Source organism: Arachis ipaensis, chromosome B09 (genome assembly GCF_000816755.2).
Source record: "Arachis ipaensis cultivar K30076 chromosome B09, Araip1.1, whole genome shotgun sequence".
Taxonomy (NCBI): domain Eukaryota; kingdom Viridiplantae; phylum Streptophyta; class Magnoliopsida; order Fabales; family Fabaceae; genus Arachis; species Arachis ipaensis.
The window spans coordinates 132,437,807-132,463,694 of NC_029793.2; the positions used below are offsets into that span (position 1 = coordinate 132,437,807).

Here is a 25,888-nt window from a genome sequence, read left to right on the forward strand (position 1 = left end):
GGATTATTATTTTTATTAAAATTTGGCTAATATTTAACTAACAAAAAAAAGTGATTAATTTCACATTATTAGATAAAATCTTACACCATTAAAAATATCAATAATGACTAATTGATAGCTATAAATTATAAAATTTGTTGGACTTCTAACACTTTTTTTTTTGTATTAATACTTTTGTAAGTAATCAATGTAAAATCAAGGTTTTATTTAATCTTTTTAGATTTACTTTTAGAGATAAAATATGGGACTACTACAAATCAATTAATGTAATGCGAATGTTTGTAGGATCTATACCCGCAAAGTGTGGAAAAACAAAGAATAATGTCATGAAGGGGATCGAGAATACAAGAATCTTCTGTCAACGTAGATCTCGTCATAAGTGCTTGATTATTGTTTATTGCATTTCTTAGTTATTCTCATGTGTTATTAATTAGTATAATAATGTTGTATTAGACATACATCTGAGCTGTACTTAGGCACTGCCCCCTCTACGTATTGGCAGTTGCTTTGCATGTATTGATGTTTTTATATGTGTCTGTTTGCGGATGCAGAATAACAAGCAGTATATTAAAAAGATAATTATTATTTCCTCCCTTGTGGTAGTATAATTAAATCTAAAACTCTGTCTAATCTCTTACTAATTATGATGACCCTAGCGTAGTTTATATACACTATCACATCAACTTTTATATATAATTAAGAAATATTAGAGAATTATCAGAATTTGTTTTTGATCAATAGTTAATCGTTAATATTTAAAGTGTAAACTAAAAATATATTATTAGATTATTAAAATAAAAAAATTAAATTGATGACTAAAATTATACTAATAACAAATAATACATTTTGATTTTTTTTTAAATGCGAAACGGATACCCACAGAGACGGATTAGAATTCAATGTTTTACTACTCGCGAGTAAAAGTAGAACGAGTTTTATGCGGATTATTGTACGGCGAAACGAAGTCGGACAGAGTAAAAATTTGCCCCGTTGCCACCCTGGTATGCAATTGCTATCAGTTAAATGTTTTTGAAAGCTATTTGCTAAACCACTAATCCACTATACTAATTAGTTTATACAAAACTATTTACATATTATTTTAAGATATATTGAAGTTTTGAAATTTTCGACAAGTTCCTCCCTTTCCTCCGCCTTTCCCGTTAAGAGAGAATAATATAGAAGGATATGATGTTAATATAAAAAGGTGGTAGAATCTATTATTTTTAGTTAATAGTTAGTTATTAATATTTAAAAATATAAATTAAAAATATATTATAATAAAAATAAAAATATTTGTTAACATAAATTCACATGTCAATTTTGTAATAAAATATATGTTTATTATACTGATATTTTTTTTTCCAATGTAACGAAGCAAACACATGTATTTCTTGTTATATTACTTTTTAATATGATAAATAATGGATCGCTAGTAGTGTGATAACAGAATTTTTTTCCTATGGTTAATATAATTCTTGACCTCAATGAAAAGAAAGTTCAAACATATGATGTTTAACACCTAAAAATAAATGAATAATTAATTTAATAAACAACAAAATAACAAATATTCTCATTATTTAATGCAAATAAAAAATTGATTGGATGATATGTCAAAGATAAAAAAAAAAATTTTTTTAGTTGTCTACGGTATTTCTCAACCCGATAGACTAAGGATTAATCCGTCGCGAACGAGTGAACTCACCACTCGAACAACCCAAGTTGGTTAAAAATAAAATTTATTTGATAATATATAGTCGATGCATGCTACACTGATGTTTCCATTAAACCTAATTTTTATAAATCCAATTGCCAGTAACCAATATTCCTCCTAGCATCTTTTACCATATCTTGAAGTTGCCCATATCACATATGATTTGTAGTTGCTCTAGTGGGCTTGGATCATCATTATTATTGTATGACATACCCAACTCAACTCAACTCAACTCAACTCTGCATTATTTAGCTAGTCTCTCATTGTGAAACAGGAAGAAAGAACCATTTGAATAACAAAGTCACCAACAATGGCATGCAATTTTTTATCAATATTAGAACCCACGTGTTGCATTGCATGTAGCTTTTATCCTGTTATGTTGCCACCTTTGCTTGTACTCAGCCACCTTGCCCAAACCCCCTTTGCTATACTCATCAAGTTATCAACTTCTATTGTTTATTAAAGGTTAATTTTGTCTGTGAACAATGTTATCAGTAAATATTTATTTTTTTAATTAATATTTAATTAACAATAATTTATATTTATATTTATAAAAATTTTATATAAAAAATATAATTTATATTTATACTTATTAAAAATTATACATACAAATTAATATAATTTATAATTATATTTTTTAAATATACATAAATTAATAAAATTTATTTATTAAAAATAGAAAAAGTCTAGGGGCCAGCAACTTTTGTGTTTTCTGGCCAGCACTTAACCATCAAAACAAAAGTGAATGATCTCTCACCATTAGATGTAATCTCACACCATTAAAAACACTATTGATAGCAAATTGATGGTTACAAAACATCAAAATTGCTGGCCCCTAACATTCCTCTTAAAAATAATTTAATATTACTGATCAAATAATAACCAAAATGACTAAAAATTACTCTCCTGAGGGTTTCTCTCTTGTTATTATAGCAACCCATGAAACATACATAACAAACAAACAAACAAACAAAACAAGAACGCTAAACATACCTGAAAAGCAGTCACACCATGTTCACAAAGCTACAACGGCCTTTACTTACATGCCATACACGCTTCCTACTCTTCCTCTGCTGTACTTTGATGGTGGTTCTCTCATCATCGGCAATGACTGTTGAGGAAATAGCAAGAAAACTGGAGCAAAAGGACAACTACCTTCTCTCAACAGAGAACAAATTCAAAGCCTTCATGGAGAACTACAGCAAGAACTACACCACCAGAGAGGAGTATCTCCGTCGCCTTGGAATCTTTGCCGACAACATCGTCACGGCCTTAAGACACCAAGTGCTTGATCCCTCAGCCGCTCATGGTGTCACGCAGTTCTCAGATCTCACACAAACGGAATTCTTGAGGTTGTACACTCACGGTTTGGTGTCTGAGCGCGAGAACGAAAATAAATTTACTGCCGATAGAATGGCGCCACCCTTGAAGGTGGAAGGGTTACCGGAAAATTTCGATTGGAGAGAGAAAGGAGCGGTTACTGAAGTTAAGACTCAGGTGTGTAGTCTAAGGTCAAGTGAAAACTCAGACGAATTTGTTTTTAATTTATACGAAATTAATAGCTAAAAATTGTTAGATAATTTGACATGGACGATTAAATTGTGGATTAATAGTTTTTAATTATCAATTTCATATCATGATGAGTTTCTACCGTATTCAAAAATTGGAAAAAAAAATAAATGGCGAATCGATTATTCTGTTTTGGTTTGGTTAGGTTAAATTTGGGATGAAACTAGGAATGATCAATTATGCTTATTCTTTTAACTTAATAATAAGCTAATAACTTGGCTTTACATGAATATTTGCTACTTTTCTAAAATATTGTTGATCAATTTTAATATTTTTGCATGGTTAATGATAAGTATTTGTACATAATTAATACAGGGTATGTGTGGAGCTTGTTGGGCTTTCAGCACTACAGGAACTCTTGAAGGAGCTCATTTTATTGCAACGGGCAAGCTTCTTAATCTTAGTGAACAACAGCTCATAGACTGTGACAATAAAGTAAACATTTATTTTTCAATGTGTAATAATATGGTTTTTCTTGTTAGTTAAATCCTTGTTTGAGTCATAAAAATTCATAACTCTAATTATTATGTTACGAAAATGTTTGGTAAAATAATAAAATAATAAAAAAGGGACAAAACCGGTCAGATTTTATTTTATTTAGTATTTGTTAATGGAAAAGTCTAGGACCAACAATTTTTGTGTTTTTTGGCCAGTACTTAACCATCAAAATAAAAAGGGAGTGATCTCCCACCATTAGATATAATCTCACACCATTAAAAATATTATTGATGACCAGATGATGGTTACAAAACACCAAAATTACTGGTCCCTAGCATTTCTCTTCATTAATTCTTGTTAAATAAGTTTTGATTTTTTTTCTAGCGTTACTTGATGTTATTTAATTTGTACATACATTGTACTCGTTCTTTTTTATTTGGTAAATCTACTTGGTGTATTGTATTAATTTCCATCAAATGTGTGCACTTTTTTTTTTGGGTATGTTTATTTCTAATTTATTCTTCTTACATTTTTATTAAGTGTGACATAACAGATAAGACAGCATGCGACAATGGTTGTCAGGGTGGTCTTATGACAAATGCCTATAACTATTTGATGGAAGCTGGCGGTGTGGAAGAGGAAGCAACATATCCCTACACTCAAAACAGAGGTGAATGTAAATTTGACAAAAACAAAATAGTAGTTAGAGTATCAAATTTCACCAATATCCCTGCGGATGACGACCAAATTGCTGCATATTTAGTCAAACAAGGCCCTCTTGCTAGTAAGTCTCCTTAATTCAACATTTTTATGTCTATCTAATTATGTTGACATGTATGTATCAAATTAGCACTAGAAGATTATCACCATAATTGAAACTCGAATCCAAACAGCTAGCATTAATGTTGTTTATGATGAAGTATTGTTAATGTGTGCAGTTGGAATGAATGCAGTTTACATGCAAACCTACATAGGGGGTGTGTCATGCCCTTTTATATGTGGAAAGAAGCCCAACCATGGTGGGTTACTAGTTGGCTATGGTACAAAAGGCTTCTCCATCCTTAGACTTGGGAACAAACCTTACTGGATAATCAAGAATTCATGGGGGAAGCGTTGGGGGGAACATGGGTATTTCAAGATTTGCAGAGGATATAACATGTGTGGAGTGAACACGTTGGTTTCTACTGCAATGGTGTCCCATTAGATACAACACACAAACACTCATGCTAATGATGTACTTTGCTATAAGTGTGTTATATATAAGTTTGAATGCTTAATATAATAATGATAGCCAAGTCCAAAACATGCATTAGGTCGTCCAATCCTTTCTATAGATAGTATATACTAGTAGGATCGGATACTATGTTACTATTTTGTACCAATTACCAAAAGATTATTTCACCTAAAAGATCTTTGGTACAATATATTAGCTTTATAAGGTAGGTAGTTTGCATGTCTTGTAGTCTGCTTGAATTTCGTTGGTTTGGGTCTTGTTTATCTACTAGAAATAATTAAGATTTCCATATAAATGATAGTAAGTGTGACCAAGATGTATGATGTATATGATGCATCACGTGTGTATTTTATATATAATAAGATCTTTTGAAGAGTTACTAGTAAGTTAAAAGCCAAGGCCGAGAGTGTGCAATGAAAAAAAAAATCGAGATATCGTACATGTAATGTGAAAGGGAAAGAATATAGAATAAAAAAAATTAATAAGATAAGAGAAAAATAGGAAAAAATTAATTTGATCAAAGAAAAATAAGGAGGAGATAATTTCATAGAGAAGAATTTGAAAGAAAAAATTATGTCAATTACTAATTTTTTACCTGATTGATTACTGAAGAAAAATCTCATGCCCTAATGGTTTGATGAACCAGAAGGAATTAAAAGAGGGAGAGAAATAAGTTCTTCTCATTGTTGAAGAGAATTACAATGAGAATAAAAAATTTTCTTAGAAAATATTTGTTGAGTTATTACACCTTATATACTATGTATATTTTATGTACTCTCACTAAAAAATAATTACAATGGTAAATCTATTATTGACAAAGAAATAATCTAGGTAACACCCTCCCGCAAGCTAGAATTGTGTAAATCTAACAATCATAGCTTGGAAACATTAGTAAGAAAAGGACCCGGTGGCAGAGTTTTGATAAGAAAATCAGCAAGTTGATCCTTGGAACGAACTGGCATAAGATGAATGATACCAGACAAATGCTTTTTACGAACAATGTGGCAGTCTACTTCAATGTGTTTAGTTCTTTCATAAAAGATGGGATTATTGGCAATGTGAATGGCTGACTGGTTGTTATAGAATAGAGTGATAGACTTTTGAAGCAGCATGCCAATGAAATCCATTAAAAAAGATAACCAACTAGCTTCACAAGTGGCAACAGTAAGAGGCCTAGCTTCTGCAGAGGACTTGGCAACTGTGGTTTGCTTTTTTACTCTTCCAGCTAATGAGAGAGTTCCCAAGCATGAAGCAATAACCAGAAACGGAGCGACGAGTATCGGCACAGGCAGCTCAGTCAACGTCAGCAAATCCAGTGAGATGCAGATTAGAATTAGAGGAGAAGAAGAGACCAGTTGCAAGTCGGCCTTTTAAATATCTGAGTACGCGAAAAGCAGCCTGTAGGTGAGAAGTGGTTGCACAATCCAAAAATTGGCTCAAACGTCCCACAGCATAAGAGATATCGGGTCTAGTGTTTGTGAGGTAAAGGAGTCGGCCGATGAGCTGTCTGTAAACAGTGTTGTTTGTTAAAATGGTACCTGATTCCTTTGAGAGTTTCTGACTATAATCAAATGGGGTAGAGAGAGGCTTGCAATCTAGATAACCAAAATCCCTGAGAAGGTCCATGGTGTACTTTCGCTGATAAATGTGAATTCCAGAGTTAGAGCGTGCTACTTCCATTCCCAAGAAGTATTTGAAATCACCAAGATCCTTTATTTTGAATTTGTCATCCAAATTTTTCTTGATGGAATTGATTTCACTAATGTCATTCCCGGTTAAAACCAACTCATCAACATATACTATAATGGCAGTGAAGCTTTCAGATTGTTTCTTGATGAAGAGTGGATGATCATAAAAAAACTGCTTATAACCAGCATCCACAAGAGTCTGAGTGAGCTTAATGTTCCATTGCCTGCTTGCTTGCTTAAGCCCATATAGAGATTTTTGCAATTTACAAACCAAACCTGGTTGTGACACAGCCAAACCGGGTGGTATCTTCATATAAACTTCCTTGTCCAAATCTCCATGAAGGAAGGCAGTGTTGACGTCCAGCTGTTTCAAATGCCATTTCTTTACCGCTGCTAATGCTAACATTACTCGTAGGGTAGTCATTTTGACAACTGGACTAAAAGTATCACCATAATCTACTTCTTGCACTTGAGTGAATCTTTTTGCAACTAGCCTCGCTTTGTGCCTCTCTATGGTGCCATCGGGATTGAATTTTACCCTAAAAATCCATTTGCAACCCACATCCTTCTTGTTTTTTGGGAGTTCAGTGAGACACCAAGTTCTGTTCTGATTTAGAGCTGTCAATTCATCTTGTATTGCCTTTCTCCAACATTCATGTGCAGCCGCTTCCTCATAAGTGCTAGGTTCTTGATTTGAGGTGATGGCTAGAGAAAGTGACTTATATTTTGGGTTTAGTTTATCATATGACAAGTGTTGTGAGATAGGATATAAAGAATTAGAGTTAGCAAAGTTGCTAGAGTGAGCTGTGTGGGTTGTCATACAATGATAGTCCTTCAAATAAGCAGGCGATTTCTTGACTCTTTCAGACTTTCTAGTAATGCAGTCATGTGTGATGTCAGAGTGTTGTGATGCAGGTGAATTGTTAGTGTGTGGTGTGGTAATGGGTGCAATGGTGTGTGAGGAAATTGGTGAGTGCATTGAACTTGAGAAATGTTCATTTGAATCTGTGAGTGTGGTATGTGTGGGTGATTGCAAATGATGTGTGGATGGTGTATCATATTGAAAAAGATCAATGCATTGTGGAGTACGAATGGGTACCACAGAAATATCAGTGCTAGTGAAATGTAAAAAAATGGAAAATAAGTTTCATAAAAAGTTACATTTCTGGATATGAAAATTTCCTTTGATTTTAAATCAATAAGTCGAAAACCCTTTGTTCCTAATTTAAAACCAAGAAAAGCTGTTTTTCTGGCTCTTGGGTCTAATTTTGTTCTTGAATTTGTTAATGTGGAGGCATATGAAAGAGAATCAAATTAAGTATGAAAGGTCAGGTAAGTTACCATACAAAAGCTTGTAAGGACTAGCATTATCCAGGTTAGTGCTGGGCAGCCTATTAATTAGGTGAATGGCGTGAGCAACTGCGTATTGCCAAAAACAATGTGGAATTCCTTATTGAAGTAGCAGTGCTCTAGCAACACCTAAAATATGCTGGTGTTTTCTCTCTACAATCCCGTTTTGCTCTGGTGTTTCTACACAAGAAGTTTGGTGTAAAATTCCAGTTGATGCAAAAAAGGATTTTAGAGTGAACTTTGGCCCATTGTCAGTCCTTATACACTTAACTTGTTTTTTAAATTGTACTCTGACAAAATTCACAAAATTAATAACCAATTGTGATGCTTCAGATTTGGTTTTCATAAAAAAAATCCAAGTGAATTTGCTCTTGTCATCCACCACAGTCAAAAAATACCTATGTCCTTCATTGGGAGGGACAGAAATAGGACTCCAGATATCCATATGAACTAAGTCAAAACAATCTTTTATTTTAGTTGTACTAAGATTAAAAGCTAATTTCTTTTGTTTTGCAAAATGAAATGAATCACAAGGAAGTTTTGAAGCAATACAATCTATAAAAGGATAATACTTCTTCAGAAAAATCAATTTATGCATGGGTATGTGTCCTAATCTAAGATGCCAAATGTTATTGTGCTCACTGTGTGAAGATGTGGTGGGATGAGTAGTAGTCGTAGTTGCCACCAATGAAGCTTGCTTTGTTGGAAGAGGGGGAAAGTGAGAGAATTCTGGTTCTCTACTCATTGTATATAACCCTTTTATACACTCAGCAATGTCAATCATCTTTGATGTAGATCTATCTTGTATCTCACAACACTTATCATTGATTAACAATTGACAATGTAAGTTTGAGGTTAACTTTGACACAGATATCAGTTTAAAATCAAAAGAAGGAATGTATAAAATATTTTTGAGAAAATTTTTTTTAGAGAATGTGATTGTGCCAATGATGGTGCTAATAGTTTTGGTCCCGTTTGGCAATATCATATTGATTGGAGCAATATTTTGAAAACTTGCAAAATTTTTTAAGTCAAAAGTCACATGATCTGTTGCATCGGAATCAATGACCCATAATGCAGATTTTGGAGTGATAATACTCATAATTCTCGCATTAAAATGTAATGCAATGGTTTTACCTGGAGTGGAAGTTTGAATGGAATTAGTCAAAATTTGATTTGCATTATGAGGTTGTTGTTGCACACTTTTGTCTTTGATCAACTCTAACAACGCAAATCTTTGCTCTGGAGTGAACTCAGATCTTGATATTCCAGTGTTCTCTTGGAGACAATTGAGCTGGAATTGTTTGTCACTGAGTATATCATCATGCCCCTCAGTGATCACGTGATTGATGGTGGTGTTATGTTGCTGCCGTTGATTGAAATGGGAGGAGTACCCATGCTTCTTATAGCATACATCTTTTGTGTGGCCTTGCTTGTTGCAATGAGAGCAAGCCAATATAGCTCAACGACTTCTGCAATGGGAGGATCTGTTTACCATGTTCGCCATTTTGAGAAATCAATGAATCACAGAGTAATAGGGATTCAAATCTTCTTTCTTCCAACTCGTTGATCGGAACAGCTATGTTCACCAAGAAAGAATCTTGCGAAATAGCCTCTCATCAAACTCTATTGGATGAGTTTGAAGGAAGAGGTAAGAATGGGGGAAAGAAAATGTCGAAAGAAAAATTAGGGATAGAAAGAAAATGGCAAAATTGGATTGATATCAATTCACAACTTTTTTTTTTTAATTTGATTCACAGCTTGATTGCTCTCCACGCTCACCGCACCATGAAGAAAATCTCATGCCCTAAGCTGTTCAAGCTGTGATGTTGATGGTTTGATGAACTAGAAGGGATTAAGAGAGGGAGAGAAATAAGTTCTTCTCATTGTTGAAGAGAATGAAAAATTCCCTTAGAAAATATTTGTTGAGTTATTATACCTTATATACTATGTACACTTTATGTACTCTCACTAAAAAATAATTACGATGATAAACCAATTATTGACAAAGAAATAATCTAAGTAACAATTACACTCCTACACCATCTATATTTATAGTAATTCATACTAATAAAATTATCCTAATTGAAACATAGAATTAGTTTTATTTATTACCTTACTTTTTTTTATTATTTATTACCTTACTTTTTTTAACAACCTTTGATATATGAAATAATATTTGTTTAATTTAATTTTTAAAAATAAAATTTTATTACTTTAGTATATAAAGTTTACAAATTTGTATATACTAATTTTAAGTTGGGTCAACCCAGTTTAACCCGATTTATTTCGAGTCACATCGGGGCGGGTCAAAATAGACTTGGTGACTTTGTAGGGTAGGATTCGGGTCTAATTAAATTCGACTTGATCCGGCCAATAAATATTCCTACCACCAAAATCTGATTGTTTAAAAAAAATAGCTTGACCATTTGTACAAAATAATATTCTTTAAGAATTGACTCACAATGTTGAAATCTAATTCAAAAATACTATTTGCATACTAAAATCAATCATAATATATTTATGTATAAATATATGTGTAGTTCAATTCATTTTTAATGTATATTTTTTTCTAATGTATATTATACCCTGATGACTGATTTTGGGTACACCTAATATAATTAAATTTAATTTAAATTATATGCACAAAATGAAGACCCAACCCAACGCCGCCTCTCAACGTCGCCACTATATTCTTAGAGATGCATCACCCACTGCAATATATCATGTATAATCATTCATCGTTCCTTCGTGGCACATGTTGGCCGCCACTTCTTCCGACCATACCTACTCTTGAAATTGTAACACCTTCCCGTTTCTTTCACGGTTCGAGCCTCTTTTTTGCGATCCCAAGAAAATACAGTGACCATGAGTGGTGGTGACTTAGCCACAATTGAAGGAATACGATAGAACCATTACAAAAAAATTAATTTTAACGACAAATTTTTAGTGGCCATAACACAATAATTATTATTGATTTTAAGTTATATTTTAGAGGTAATTATACATTTGTCATTATTACTATATTTTATAATGGCAATTATTACTATTGTCACTAAATTATTATTATTATTTTACTTTTAATTTTAATTTCTCTCCATCAATAACAGCCATTACTATTATTGCTGCTAAATTTTTTATTCTGTTTTATTTTTATCATCTTCTTCAAACAATTGTCAAACACAATGAAAGTGAAAAACTCTCCCACCCTAAATCAAGTAACAACCAAAATAAAAAAAAAAACTCCACAACGGCACAACCTCAAGCACTTCCCTTCATCACCGATCACTGCTGCAGACCTTGCCATCGCCGACAAACCGTCCATCATTCAAACTGTATCATTGTTCCTATTTTCATCCTCCGCCTTAGATCCGTGTTGATGTCTTTGTTCATCTCAGATATCTATGTCGCTATTTACGTTCTTGTCGCCAAGGTCGTTTGCCAAGGATGAAACGAGAATATGGCAGAACCAGCAGCACTTTCATCTTCAAAAGTATCGTCAATGGCGGCAAAGAAGCTCGATGTGGAGGTTGAGAAGCTTCTTGATTCGATGTTTGCTCGTTTGACTCTTTGCAAAATTCCAAGCTTGAGCTCTTGTTCTCCAAACTCCTCCTCTCTGCATCTCCTCTAATTCTGGCGTTGTTCGCAAAAAGGTTCGTCAACTCTCTCTCTCTCTCTCTCTCTCTCTCTCTCTCTCTCATATTTGTCAACAATTTTGACTGTTTTAGCTTTCAAATTTAAAGATGCTACTGCTCATTTTTGTGAATACTTGTGTTAATTGTAAAAATATCATAGGATTTTAAATTTGCGGTTGCGAGGAACTCAGAGAAATTGGAATTAGAATATAATAGTAACAAATTGTATAATTTTGAGTTTTACCAATTTTACTTCTATGATATGTGATTCACTCTTTGGTCTTTGTTACAGGTTTTACAGTTTCACAGTGATATTTTCTTCCTTGACATAGATAGGAATGAATAATGAGAAAAATGATTAGTTTGTGAAACTTTTTGGAAGTATTCTTTGTCATTGTTCTTTCTTTTTTTTATTTATTTTAGAGATATTTGAGTTCTTCTTCATCTTGGGAGATATTAATGTTTAACATTGTGAAAAATTGTGTGGATTTGACGGTGGTTGTTCCCCATTAGCTTTTGGAACTATTGATACTCAACTTGTGTTGTTTACTGTTGTGGACGAGTTTGTTCCATGGAATTCGGTTTGGTCTGAAAGTAAGACATTTATGTTTATTGTTATGTTCCTGGCTTGTGTCTGGGTTCTACCTCACCTGGTTCAATAGTAGTGAAAGATTAAACACCAAGATCTCAAGGAAGCAACACAAGTACCAAAGTATTGGATCCATGAAACTGAAGAGTGGTTGGGTGAGAAGGGCTTTTTATTCATGGTTGGATATTTTGCAACCATCCCCTGTTCAAGAAGAATATGCTCCTGTCATCTTTGCACAAGATACGATTGCACATGTCATTTCTCTTGATGTGCTATTTGGAAAGGCAATTTTCATTTTCCAATTTTCTCTTATCAGTTCTAATTCTGCTTGTAATTTCTAACTAAACTCTTATAATACGTGCTTCAAATGTTCGTGATATGAAGAGATTAAATATTATTTAAAAGTTATTAGTTTATTTTGATGTATTTTGATTTTTGTTTATTTAGTTATTAGATTGGACTTTATATTTGTGGACTTTAGAATTTTCTTTGTTTTAACATAATAAGAGGTTATAAATACCTCCCTAGCTATTGTAGTCGTAATATTTAGTGATTAAAGGTACCAAAGCACTTTTTTTCGTGATAAAACCATGGTGTGTACAAATGTGATTGAGTGACGGAGAATTGGCTAGAAAGTTGAGGAGTCCATTCAATTCAATTCCCAAACTATGATGTGGATAAGTTAGGTTGAGGAGTCTCTTTCTTATTGCATTAAGAAATTGGATAGAAAGTAGAGTGATTCGCTTTTTATTCAATTTCAACCTATCTTTTTGTTTCTATTTCAATCTTAATGTATCTTTTTTATTCAATTTCAATTTATGTCATTTCATTTATTTTTTTTCGTATCATTTGGTATTAGAGTTTAAGTATTATATTAATCTTTATTAATCTATGTCTATCTTTTTAATTTGTATCCAAAAAAAATAAAAAGAGTCCAGTACCTCTCACGTTTTTCTTTATGTTCTTATCTTTTTTGTTTGTATTTTATTATTATCTTGTCGTTATTATTGATTTTATATTTAAAAAAAGAAAAAATATACAGTGCAAAAAAAAGAGAAATTATCTTTTTTATATTTGTCCCTTTTTATATACTATTTTTCTAGTTACAAGATTCGAGGACAAATATTTTTTGAAGAAGAGGAGAATGATACGTGCTTCAAATGTTCGTGATACGAAGAGATCAAATTTTATTTAAAAGTTATTAGTTTATTTTGATGTATTTTGATTTTTGTTTATTTAGTTACTAGATTGGGCTTTATGCTTATGGGCTTTAGGGTTTTCTTTGTTTTAACCTAATAAGAGGTTATAAATACCTCATTAGCTATTGTAGTCGTAGTATTCAGTGATTAGAAGTTTGAAAACTCCCTTTTGGTTTCATGATGAAACCATCGTTGAGACAAGTGAGATTGAGTGAGTCCCTCTCTTGTTGCATCGGAAAATTGAGTAGAAGGTTGAGGAGTCATTTCAATTCAATTCCCAAATTATGGCGTGTACAAGTTTGGTTGAGGAGTCCTTTTTTTTGTTGCATCCAGAAATTGAATAGAAAGTAGAGTGATTCTCTTTGTATCCAATTTCAATCTATTCCTTTTATTTTCTATTTTAATTTTAATATATTTTTTATTCAATTTGAATTCTTATCCTCTTGTTATCTTTTATTTCTTATTATTAATGATACAAAAAAAAAGATAAATAAAATGACATGACTTAAAAATAAATAAGAAAGATACATTAAAATTGAAATAGAAAATAAAAGGGATAGATTGAAATTGGATACAAAGAGAATCACTCTACTTTCTACCTAATTTTTTGACGCAACAAGAAAGAAACTTCTCAACCTAACTTCTACACACCGTATTTGGAAATTGAATCGAAAAAACTCCTCAACCTTCTACCAAATTCTCTAATACAACAAGAGAGACACTCACTCAACCTCACTTGTCTACGTCATTGATTTCATCACAAAACTAAAAGGGGTTTTTCAAACCTCTAATCACTTACTACTATGACTACAATAGCTAAGGATGTATTTATAACCTCCTATTAGGTTAAAACAAAGAAAATGTAAAACCCAAAAAAATAATAAATAATCAATTAATAATTAATGAATAAATTAAACGAGAGTAAAAAGGGTTAAAAAATTAATTATATATAAATTAGATTTTTTCCGATGGAAATTTAAGTTAGAAAATAAAATTTAGCACAAAAATATAACTAATCGCGAAAAGATTCGTATCAGCGATAAAAGCAACTGTACCGACCTAAAGCTGTCCGACACTGTGAGTGAGAAAATTAATTTATGAGTGAATAAAATTAAGGAATTAAAATTTATAGTTTGGAAAAGTAAAAATAATTAGAATATGAATTAAAACATTAATCTTAAAAATTTTTGCCCAAAATTAGTTCAACGGGTTAAAATAAGTAAATTGGGTCCAAGTGGATCCAAGCCCACATATATAAATCCACAAATAACACCGTTACAGCATCATTCTCCCCCATTCTTGTTAGAAGCCACGGATAGAGAGTGAAGAGAGAACAAGGAGAAGAAATCATAGCTCTATCAAACTTCATTTGCTCTATCAAACCCTAGCTCGCAAGCCGTTTGTGGTCATGCATCACTCTTATCATCCTCTTCAATTTTATCTAAATATTGTGGTGAGTAACTCGAAATTCTTAGTCCAGTTTTGTTTCTCCCTTCCTATTCACATTTTGGTTTTGTGTGTGTTGAGATATTGTGATTTTGGCTCTTTAGGGGTATTCTAGCATAGATTCCAAGTAAGTTCCACCCCAATTTCAAGTGGGTTAAGGTAAGAAAGCTTTTGCCCCTTTGGATTTTTCAATTCTATGAACCCTAGGTTAAAAAATTGTGAAATTATCGTGAATAGCTTAATTATTGAGAGCTTGGAGTAGCTTGGTTGTTTTGGTACATAATTTGGACGCTTGGTTCGATTGCGAAACGCTAGGCGAAGGTTTGGAGGATCGATTGTGGCTTGGGTACATCCGGAGAGGAAACTCAAGTGTTGGGAAACCGCCAACATTAAGGTACATCTTTGAGTTTCGGGTAGGCATTATGTGAAATTATGTGAATGCCTAGATTATTTGCCCCTAGGATATGATTGGATTGAAATTGGATGGTGTTGTGATTAGTTGAATGAATGTATGCTTCATTCGATTGGTTGTGATATTGTGAATGGAGTGGTGATTGAGTAATATTAATGTTTGTATGAATGAATGGGTTATGAGTTGTGACTACTTGTATGAGAATGTGGTATGAATTGATGATTAAAATTATGAATTGCTGAATTATTGAGTTGATTGAATTAAATTTTGGGCCGGAGGCCATAAACTTTGGGCCATAGACCATGAAAGGTAAGATTCATAAGTGTAGTGGATTGAAATAATGAGAATTTGATATGGATCTTGATTGAGTTGGAAATCGTTAAATTAATTGTTGATGAAAAGTGAATTTGGTGATTTTGTGAATGAGAATTGTTGAATGAGTTGATAAATTGGAAACTTAATGGTTAGGTATTGAAGGGTTGAAGAGTATTCGATAATGTATATGAATGATTAGGATTTAATTTTGGTATGGTTGGTTTGGTTTGGATTGGATTGTGAGTTTTGAAAACTAGAGGATTTTGGTAAAACCTATTTTTAACCAACATCAACGGGTCATAACTTAGTTTCCAGAATCTCAAATTTTGTGAAACTAGTTTCAAATGAAAAATTGGGTCTGTGAAGTTTATGACGTTTGAAAAACGGATAGAAAAATGATTTTTAATGAAAAAGTCATGCGCATTTGAAGTTTTGTGTAAAAACTGCATTTTCTACTCTTATCAACTTTTTGAAAAAATTCGCATTCGTGCGTAAACTGGAGAGGTCATGTGTACGCGAGTCCATGGCTCTGCCCAATACTCTCGCGAAGGCGGGAGGCATGCGTACGCAAAAATGGTGATTTTTGAAATCTTGCGTACATGGCAGGAGGCACACGTAAGCAAGCAAACCTTTTTTCCCCAATTGTCGCCTACGCAGAGGTGGCTTGTGTACGCGACATGTGAAAATTTTACATCATTCATACGCGACGAGTGGCATGCGTACGCATGACCACCCAGTTTTGCAAAAATTGTATTTTTGTGTTTTCAAGTATTCCTTTGACTTTCTAAACCTCCGTAACTATTGTTTAAGATCTCCTAAATAGTATTTAGACTTTGGGATGAGCAAGAGTGTACTGGGTGAATTAAAAGGGGTGATATTGAGATATGATGATGATGGTTTATGGTTAAGGTGTAATATAGGATGATTATGAGCTTGAGATATGATGATGAACATTTATGATTGAAAAATGATGAAGATGGTTATGAGATTGAGATGTGTCTGCCCGTGTAGTATGCAAGGGTCGGGCCTTGTCCTACATGCTTCGGATTAAGAAAGGAGGGTGGTTTAATCCCGCTTATAGAGTAATAAATTTGGTAGATTAATAAAGGAACCGTGTTTATATTAGACACCTGGGCAGTACTCAAGGGTTGTGGTTCGTCCCACTTGCTCCAGGTTAGTATTTAAAACACCTGGGCAGTACGCAAGGATTGTGGTTCGTCCCACTTGTTCTAGGTTAATGATTGAAACACCTGGGCAGTATGCAAGAGTTGTAGTTCATCCCACTTATTTCGGGTTAGTATTTGAGACGCCTGGGTAGTACGCAAGGATTGTGGTTTGTCCCACTTGCTCTGGGTTGAGTTTGTAAATACCTGTCTGGGTAGTACGCAAGGTCGTGGCTCTCTCCCACTTGCTTCGGGTTAAGCAGGTAGTATGCAAGGATTGTGGCTTAGTTTCACTTGCTCCATGTGGTGGTGTTTTATATCCAGTTTAGCTACCGGATGTGTCGGGTTCTTGCAAAGTAACCGACACGTAAAGTTATGGCTAGTAGGACAGATATGCATCATCTGCATTTGATTGTTTTGTTTGGGTTTGCTACTTGTCATGGTTTGTTTATTTGTGTATATTATGTGACTATGTGCTAATTGCTTTACCTAAATTTACTTGTGTATCATTTGTTTGTCTTGCTTGTGATTGTATAACTAAGATGTCCCTCATGCTAGTCTCGGTTGATACTGAGGGCTGTTCTTGTTAGAATGTAATGATTAAAAGATTGGATATTGATTGAGATGATTTGAGCTCCTTGGGTAGATGCAGTGATTCATCCCACTTACTCCAGATTGAGATTTGATGAGTTGATATGTAACACCCTAACTACCAAAGCTCACGCTTCCGGCTGCGCAACTCTGATAGCTCGGACATTACGACGACACTTATACTATTTAATACTAAAATATGAGCCTGTTTAAAACTTTAAACCGCAATACTGCTCCCAAAAATACTTTCATCCGATAACATACATCCATAGATACCATACAACTTACAAAACTCATAAAGAGTACATCCATAAAGAGTACATCCATATATATATATATATATAAATAAGTAATATTACAAACATAATCCAATACAATTCCTATCCCTCATACAGATTATATCAAGATAAAGGCGAGGGTACAATAGACCATAACTAAAACAATACAGAGCATCACAACAACAATTAAATAAGCTCTTCGTAACTTCTGCGCCCATATCCTGAAAGGGGAAAAATGTAGGGGGGGTGAGAACATCATCCCCAAGCAATGTCACATAGATGCATATGATGCATGCCTGTCTCTAGTGGCTGATGATATCATCTGTCGGTTATAAAGCCAACCCGACAAGTCCTGGTAGCTAATCATTGGACTGTCCCTCTGTTGCGCATCCCCAACTCGAGTTATACTCATCATAAACTTGATCATAATCAGATCCATATCCATCACCCTCACTGGTGAATATTTACGGGGGCGAGCTCATCCGGGCTTTCACAGTGCCCGGCCACACTTACGACATAGGGTCAAAAGAGCTTCGAGTCTCAACCTGGAGCACGTGGTGGCTAGCCACTGCTTCCTCCCAGGGAAACTCTCATCTCCGATAGTGGAAGTGCAACATTCACATTTATCAATGATTCAGCATAAACATGCATTCAATCTCATCCATGGATCAACATCCATCTCAGCCATCCGGCTCACGGTTCATTCCAGAACCAGCCAATATCCATATCATACACAGCCATTCTGGCTCACGGTTCAATCTAGAACCAATCAATATGTATAATCATACACAGCCATTCCGGCTCTCAACAAAACAGCACTTCCACATTTAAAATCATCAAATTCATGAAATCGGCATTTAAGCCATAAATAATTTTCTCAATTCATTTCACTTTGAAATCAAGTTTCAACTGTTTTTAGCCTTGGCTTTAAAGATCTCATTTCTCAAATCATCTCAGGCTCATAAGCCACTTTTACTCAAGGTAAATTCCCCTTTTAAAAACAATGCCACTCTCGGCACCCTCTTTCCAAAACTTCCATAATCATGGTAAGTTAAAAATCTCTTTGAGATATTCAAAATCACCCATCCAACAATGGAATTTTATAACAAAAGTTTCTCGGCAGAGTCCCAAGTCTTTAGGGGAGAATAACATAACTCATTTCGCCAAATTCATTTAAAATCATTAAAACATTGGCTTTCCGATTTGAGTAATAAAATAGGATCTAAGCCAAACCGAGTCACGTAATCCTTTACTTTTTTCAAAGCTGTTTCCTTTACTTAGGCAAAACCAACTATAACCCCCATGATAAATTCTAAAGCGTTTCAACTGTCCAAAATTGTTTTAGTCTTGCAAAAATTCAGAATTTAAAGAGTACTTAAAACTTTTCTCAAAACATTTCAAAATGAAACTTGTCAATACACATTCAGGTTCTTTTAAAGTCAATTGAAACTTCTTTAATTGAAACCCCCAAGTCAAATTCAAAGGCATAAACCCTTTTCACATTCAAATAGCTTTAAAACACAAGTTTCATCTAAATAACTTTCTTCTAAAAGAGATACAATGCCTTTCTTAAGAAGCAAGACTAAATCACAATTTCCGCTTTAATAACTCATTTCGAAAGCACGAATCATTCTTTTCTTGATAATTCAAATAAAATAGTTGAAGTCTTTAGCTCATAATTTTTCCAGACAACATTTCAATAAAGACTCAGATTTTATAGAAATTTCGGCAGCACCTCCCCTAAAACTTGGACTTTGCCACCCGGTTCGGGTCCCAACTAAGCCGTTTCGCAATCCTTTTCAACAGCCCAAATTTCAAAATCAGTCCAAGGCAAGTCAAAATCCAACAGTCATCTCAATTCCATATTTCAAGAGAACCATTTCAACATCAAATCATTATCAGCCGAATAAACTCATTTCTAAGGCTTTAAAGAAAAGGTTCAGCAACAATCATTTATCAAAAGCCAGATCATTTAAAGCCAGCCAGGCTGAAATCAAGAGTGTATTCTATTTTACACATTCTCAAGAAAATCCATTCAATCCAAATCAATTTCCAACGGATTCAACTCGATCTCAAAGCTTTAAAAGAATCAATTTCAAAAGCATTTCGTTTCACAAGCCACCCAACAGTCGAGTCAAACAAACACCCATAATCATACAAAACAACCAAACCATACATAGGACTTACACAATCACCAAATACACATCTTCACATCAGTACCCATATGTAATAATTCCAATATACAAAATATAGTTTTCGGAAAGCGCCCGTACCTCAAAACGCAAATTCCATAACCCAAACGCGTCACAGAGTCCTTTCCGCCTTGACCCGAAATCAACAATCAAAATCCCGGCTACCAATACCTCAGCTCCAAACCGTTTTCTCAGCAACCACAACGACTCTAATCGCAATATATAATAACCGAGATTAACTCTCATAACAACAAATGCTACAACTCCTCAACGTATAATAGAGCAGTAACTAGAGGGCTTTCAGATCGAAACGCTTACCGAACCGAAGGAACGGCTGAACCGAAACAGCGGCGGTCTCCGAACCGGTTCAGCGGCAGCCCCAGAAGCCATCCTAGGCGGCAACGGTGATCAGACTCTGGCGACTGAAATCAATATACAGTGATTGTAACGTTTCCGAAAACTCAGGAGAAACGAAACCCAATACTTAAAACCTTACCGGCAGGATTCTCTGGTGACGGCAAAAACAGCCAGAGGCTTCGGCGGTGGTCCCAGAAGTCACGGAACCACTCCCGGCTGCCAGGAACACAGAGGCGTAGCTCCCTTCTCCAGCGGTGACACCTGCGGCGGTGGCTGGTGCAGCAGCTCACAACGCAAGTAGCAGCGGCGGCCTGGACCTCTTTCTTCCCTTCGGATCAGATCGGGCAGACCTCCAGCAGTGGCGGCGGCGGACCAGAGTAGCAGGACGGAGGGGATGATGACTGCTCAGACAGCAATGACGGCACACGACAGAGCGCAACGGCAGCGGTGAGTGCCTCCCTGCGCGACGCCGACTCCACGTCCCTCTCATGGTCTCTCTCTCTCCTCTGGTCGTGACTCACGGCGACGCGAAACGCGAAGGGCTGCAGCACAGGCGGCGATAGCGGGGCGCGATGCGACGGTGTGGCGCGGCGCTCTTCTTCCTCCTCGGCCAGACGACGGCGCGATGGCGGTGGTGAAGCCCAGTGCGCGGCGTAGTCTCTTCCCTGTGTTCTCTCCTCCATGACGGCAAGGGCGGCGAGGCGCGGCGGGTTGGACAGCGGTAAAGGCCCGCCCTCCCCTCCTTCTCTCCCTCAGATCGCTCTTTCTTTCTTTGTTTGTTTCCTTCTTTCTTTTTCGAGGAACAGCATGTGTGTGTTTAGCATAGGGGCTGCGCAGCTGCTGCTGAGTCTTGGGGGAGAGGGTAGCTGGATTAGGGTTTCGGTGGCTGAGTGTTGCTTTTGGTGAGGTGTGTGTAAATTAGGGTTAGGGGCAAATTAGTAATTTCACTTAAAAATAGGGTAATATAGTAATTGAAACCCAATTTAAATCCAACATTAATTATATATAGAAAATACTATTTGCTCACCAATTTCACAAATTATTTTCAATAAAATGCCCAAATCTAAAAATTAGAAATAATATACTTAATTTCTTCATTTTCCAAAATAGCAGTAATAATATTTAAAATATTACTTATCTAATCCAAATCATATAAAATCCTTATTATTTCATAACTATCAACCTTATACTTTAAATATAGAAAATAATCTAATAATTATAAAATTGGATAATAATCATAACTTATCTCAAATCCAATAAATCAAAACTTGTCTTAATTATCTTTAATAAAATAATCTCTGAAATTAAGGCTATAAATAACTGTAGGATTTGAAACTTGATCATAATAAGACTTTTCAAAAATTCTGGGTCTTACATGATATAAAATCACTGAATTCGAACAATTATGATAGTTAGAGAAATGATGACCTGAATTAAGAAGAGCGAAAATCTAAGATTTCTATATAGCTGAGACTTGTGAGATTGAGCACACTGATAGATAGAATAATGATAATAATTAGATACCATTGAGATTGAGTATTGATTAATGATAACTGTTTAAGACTGGTAAGATTGAATGGGCTGAAACTTAGCCTAATTTTCTCTGTCTGGTTTAGAGAGGACCCTAGGCTTGGATCTTGTCTGCTAGAGTTTTAGGATTGCCTAGTGGGTTCGTGTAGTCTTTACATCGTCTCTATTTGAAACTTTTACCCTGCTGAGAATCCTGTAAAAGATGATGTTCTCACCCGTTTTGAAAATTTCTACTTTACAAATACATGACGTGACGCACCTTGCTGAGCGTGCAGGATCTGCTCTTGAGAAGCGAATGTTTCTTTTATGATTTATATTCTGTACTTAGATTATATGTATATTCTTCACTTTATTATATTAACTTGTACATCCTTCTTAGTAGTTGATTTTGGAGATAAAGGATTTATGTTTACTGTTGTCATACTTTTGGGTTTGTATATATTTGTCTAGCCGGCCTTTTCTTCGCAGGTCGAGACTAATACTAATTATGTATTTATCTTTTAAATCTATATATATAATTCTTTATCTCTTTTGTTTTCTCGGTTATGCGCTTTTATTCTCATCGCTTTGCGAGTGATACAGACTTGTTTTGATTATTCTTTTCACGGGTTCCTAGTTAACATATATTTCTTCAAATAATATGTATATATTTTGTTTTTAGAGGTCATAATACCTCGTCACTTTTGATTTATGATTTAAGCGTAAAATTCTGTGTGATAGAGTATTACAGAAAACCTTAAAGCCCATAAACGTAAAACCCAATTTAGTAACTAAATAAACAAAAATCAAAATACATAAAAATAAACTAATAACTTTTAAATAATATTTAATCTCTTGGTATCACGAACATTTGAAGCACCTATCATCTTATAAGAAGACCGTGACAATGTGCTCCGTGCAAGGGAGTCAGGCAAAAGGAGTTTTAACTGCACTCTTTCGGCTTTTCAAAACGAATCGCGTTGGGGTAATCCTCACATTTGCTGTCTACAAGAGAAATCTTCCATCAAATGCAACCCTTGGTCAGAGGATTCAAGCAACTGACAGGTATGCTGTATTCTACTGATGATCTGTATAGTCATTATAAGTATTTTAATGTGTCTAACACTTGTGAGCAGATATCTTGGTGGAGTCTTGGATGTTGAGTCCTTAGTGGAGAAACTAATTCAACAACTTGCTAGTGACAAAGCTGTAGTTGTTAATGTGTATGGTACTACAAATAATACACACCCGATGGTTTAGTATTTTCATTGTTGAGGACTGTTGTACTTTTATCCATGTCAAACATTATTTGAAATGTGATATTTTAGGTGATTTTGATGGATTGTAAAACTGTGACTAATTTGATTGGTGATAATTATAATCCTAACTTTATAGCATAATGTTTTCAGAAAGTTATTTGTTATATTTTCCAACCAGAATGTGTATAATACAATATTAGAAAAGTATCATGCAATAGAAGAGCATTTTTTTTTCTTCCTTATTTATTGATTAAACAAATTGACTAGTAATATCTTGCTAGATGCATCATTCCATGCTTCCAACTCGCAGCAGTCAAGCATAAAAAATTTAGAAAGTGACTTAGCTTTAATCACAAAACCCAAATCTACTTAGGCCCAGTATGAGTAAATAACTTAAATAAGTTTTTTTGGAAAAGGAGCTTAAAGTATAAGGACTTTTATTAATAGTAGCTTATAAATAAGTTATTTTGTGTTTGGATTTTTAACTATAGAAATACTTATTTTAAAGTTGTAGCGTTTGGATAAATAACTCAAAAAATAAAATTTTTTTAACATAAGAGAATGGATATTAAAATAACAATAATAACAAATACTTTCCATTATTGAAGGTTAATTTTACATAATCAAATCACTAAAATTACAATCGATCAGGCAATTGATTCTTTATTTGTTCTCTAATTAGTTCCATTTTTCTAGTACTTTCAGCATTCGGTTCTTCCCACGTAATATCATTAGAAACTGGTTCTTCTACTTCACCTTCACCTTCACCTTCACCCATAAAATCAAAATTTTCATAGAATTCTTCAAATTGTTCGCCGCTTGTGTCATTCCGTCGAATAAAATTGTGTAAAGCCATACAAGCACCAATAATTCATTTCAATCAGCTTTAAATTTTCTTCCGGACTTGCCACTTTCATGAATTTGTTGGGGAAGAACATAAAAAAAAGAAAATTATAAAACTAATTATAAAAATAATAGCAAGTTGTATAAAAATAAAATCACATATAAAAAAAATAAAATTAAAATCACATATAAAAAAATAAAATTAAAACTGAGATTTCATAGCATACAAAATATTCAATACAAATTTAATAATAAAAATAAAATGATAAAATGATAAAAAAAAAATACCTGGAAGAAATATATGCTGGTTCAGATGGAGCAGAAGATGGTGGTGAATGGTCAATACTTCCAATACTTCCAGCAGATGAATCATTACGTGAAAATGGTGGTGGAAGGCCAACACTTCCAGTAGATGGAACATTGCGTGAGGATGATGGTGGAAGGCCGGTGCTTCTAGAAGATGGAACCTTGCGTGAAAATGGTGGTGGATGGCCAGTATTTCCAGCAGAAACAGGAAACATTTTTCCACAGAATCAAGAACGAAAGCAAATTTTTTTGTTTTGAAATCAATTTTTTTTACGGAAGTGATAAAATGACTTATCAAAAAGGAGAAAGTCATCTATTTTTACTTCTTCCAAAAACTATAAATTAACTTTTCGGGAAGTTAAAAGCTCTTCTTAAAAATAGTGCCAAACAAGCTTATCGTAACTTTTCATAATTCAAAAGTAAAAAAAAAGTAACTTTTGTGCGTTCTCAAACGGGCTCTTATAATTCTTGGGTTTGACTCTTTGATAAAAGGTATTTTCTTTTCCATCTCAAGCCTCTGACATAGTGATATATTAATAATATTTTTATGTGTTATTAATGCTGGCTAATTACATGTTTAGTTTTATGATTAGACATTTTGTTCATTCTGACGCCATAGAAGAATTTTGGCTTTTTGGTTCATGAAGATTTTGGTGCTATGTTATACACGTGCCTGGAATTATAAATCAGTTAACGCTTTAAAGAGATAGAAATTAGTTACTGATGGAAAGTAGTCTGGTACCAAAGCTATATTGATTTTCTTTTCCTTGAATGGTTGATCTATTTTCATAATTTAGAGTATAATGGTGAATGTGAGTGGACATATATATTATTCAGAACAAATGTTGGTGGAAAATTGGAGGATTTGTCTCAGATCCTATTGAATGGAATAAGCTTGGTTATTGTAGCTTACTTGGTAATAGTGCTCTTATTTTTAGAGGATTAGTAGATAAAGAACTAGAGTAGAAACAATAATTATTTCTAATATACACCCTGAAGATTTAAGAATAAAAGGAAAAGAAAGAAAAGAGAAGAAATCTTCAGCTTAATTAGGTTCTTAATGCTAATAGTGGCTATGAACCAGTATCACCTAGCCTTTGAAATCATATTTATTTGAAACTTGTACTTTTCTATCTAGTAAAGTCTTTAGCCATTATTAGATAAGGATTAAATAAATAGCATTTATTAGGGGACAATGATTGAAAATGGAGGATAAAAAGAAGAGATTAGAGGATTATAATTGTGTTTAATTATTTTGGTAGATATTTTTCTCTACAAGGCATCAAAGTACTATCCAAATATTTTGCCATGCTGAATGCTTATACCTTTTCTCAAACATATTTATGGGACTAAGTCTTCATTTTGATGATTTTCAGCTGCAAAGCTATCTAGTTGCATCTTTTTAGGATACTCTTTCAAATTAGTTGTTCTGGTTTTTGCTTTCAGTAGGATCAGGGCAAGCTTAGGATTTGTGCTTGTGAGTTGTGAATGCTTGAGTGTGTTGAAATTAAAAGAGCTTTGGAAGTGAAATGAAATTGGTGACCGCATTAACTCAGTTAGTTAGGTAGTTAAGCAATGCAAGTTGCAACATAGTTGATAAGCTATGAAATGGCTAAGAAAAAAGCCACTGCACTCCAGAGAGAATAAGAGGAGAAAACTAGATGAACAATAGAGCAACAAGAGTCAAAGATAAGTTGGACAAGAGAATTGAGTTGATGAATCAGTGAATTGAGAGAATGATTCATCATGCAAGTTTAACTACTGAGCTATATATATATATATATATGTATGTATATTGAGTCTG

General features: G+C 34.1%; 2 protein-coding genes and 1 long non-coding RNA gene across 6 annotated transcripts in view; 2 read left to right on the forward strand and 1 right to left on the reverse strand.

Annotated features, from left to right (window-relative positions):
- The window catches only part of LOC107619438 (extensin), a 1,728-nt gene extending 1,136 nt beyond the window's left edge, over positions 1-592 (forward strand). For both annotated transcript variants that reach the window (XM_016321731.2, XM_021110508.1), the window contains one exon: positions 286-592. The gene's annotated coding sequence lies outside the window, so the exon portion shown is untranslated. The remainder of the gene's footprint in view (positions 1-285) is intronic.
- On the forward strand, positions 2,643-5,335 carry LOC107619390 (probable cysteine protease RD19D). Of its 2 annotated transcripts, none has more exons than XM_021110509.1 (4): positions 2,643-3,208; positions 3,596-3,715; positions 4,259-4,502; positions 4,672-5,335. In XM_021110509.1, exons 1-4 carry the CDS (start codon positions 2,723-2,725, stop codon positions 4,920-4,922), a joined length of 1,101 nt encoding a protein of 366 aa, XP_020966168.1. In that variant the 5' UTR covers positions 2,643-2,722; the 3' UTR covers positions 4,923-5,335. The 2 variants fall into 2 exon arrangements, with proteins under 2 accessions (XP_020966168.1, XP_016177159.1); XM_016321673.2 differs by having other exon boundaries at positions 2,645-3,208; positions 4,657-5,327.
- Positions 17,812-21,066, reverse strand: LOC110266247. Of its 2 annotated transcripts, XR_002353339.1 has the most exons (4): positions 20,307-21,066; positions 20,129-20,232; positions 19,892-20,019; positions 17,812-17,839 (listed from the first exon to the last, which is right to left on the reverse strand). It is a non-coding gene; the product is annotated as an uncharacterized LOC110266247 (long non-coding RNA). The 2 variants fall into 2 exon arrangements; XR_002353338.1 differs by lacking the exon at positions 17,812-17,839 and having other exon boundaries at positions 19,503-20,019; positions 20,307-21,064.

Excerpts from the sequence above, each read along its gene's own strand:
- LOC107619390 (XM_016321673.2), top strand. The coding sequence starts at position 2,723 with ATGTTCACAAAGCTACAACGGCCTTTACTTACATGCCATACACGCTTC. Across the intron at positions 3,716-4,258 it reads TCATAGACTGTGACAATAAA|TGTGACATAACAGATAAGAC; the intron begins GTAAACATTTAT and ends ATTTTTATTAAG. Across the intron at positions 4,503-4,656 it reads CAAACAAGGCCCTCTTGCTA|TTGGAATGAATGCAGTTTAC; the intron begins GTAAGTCTCCTT and ends TAATGTGTGCAG.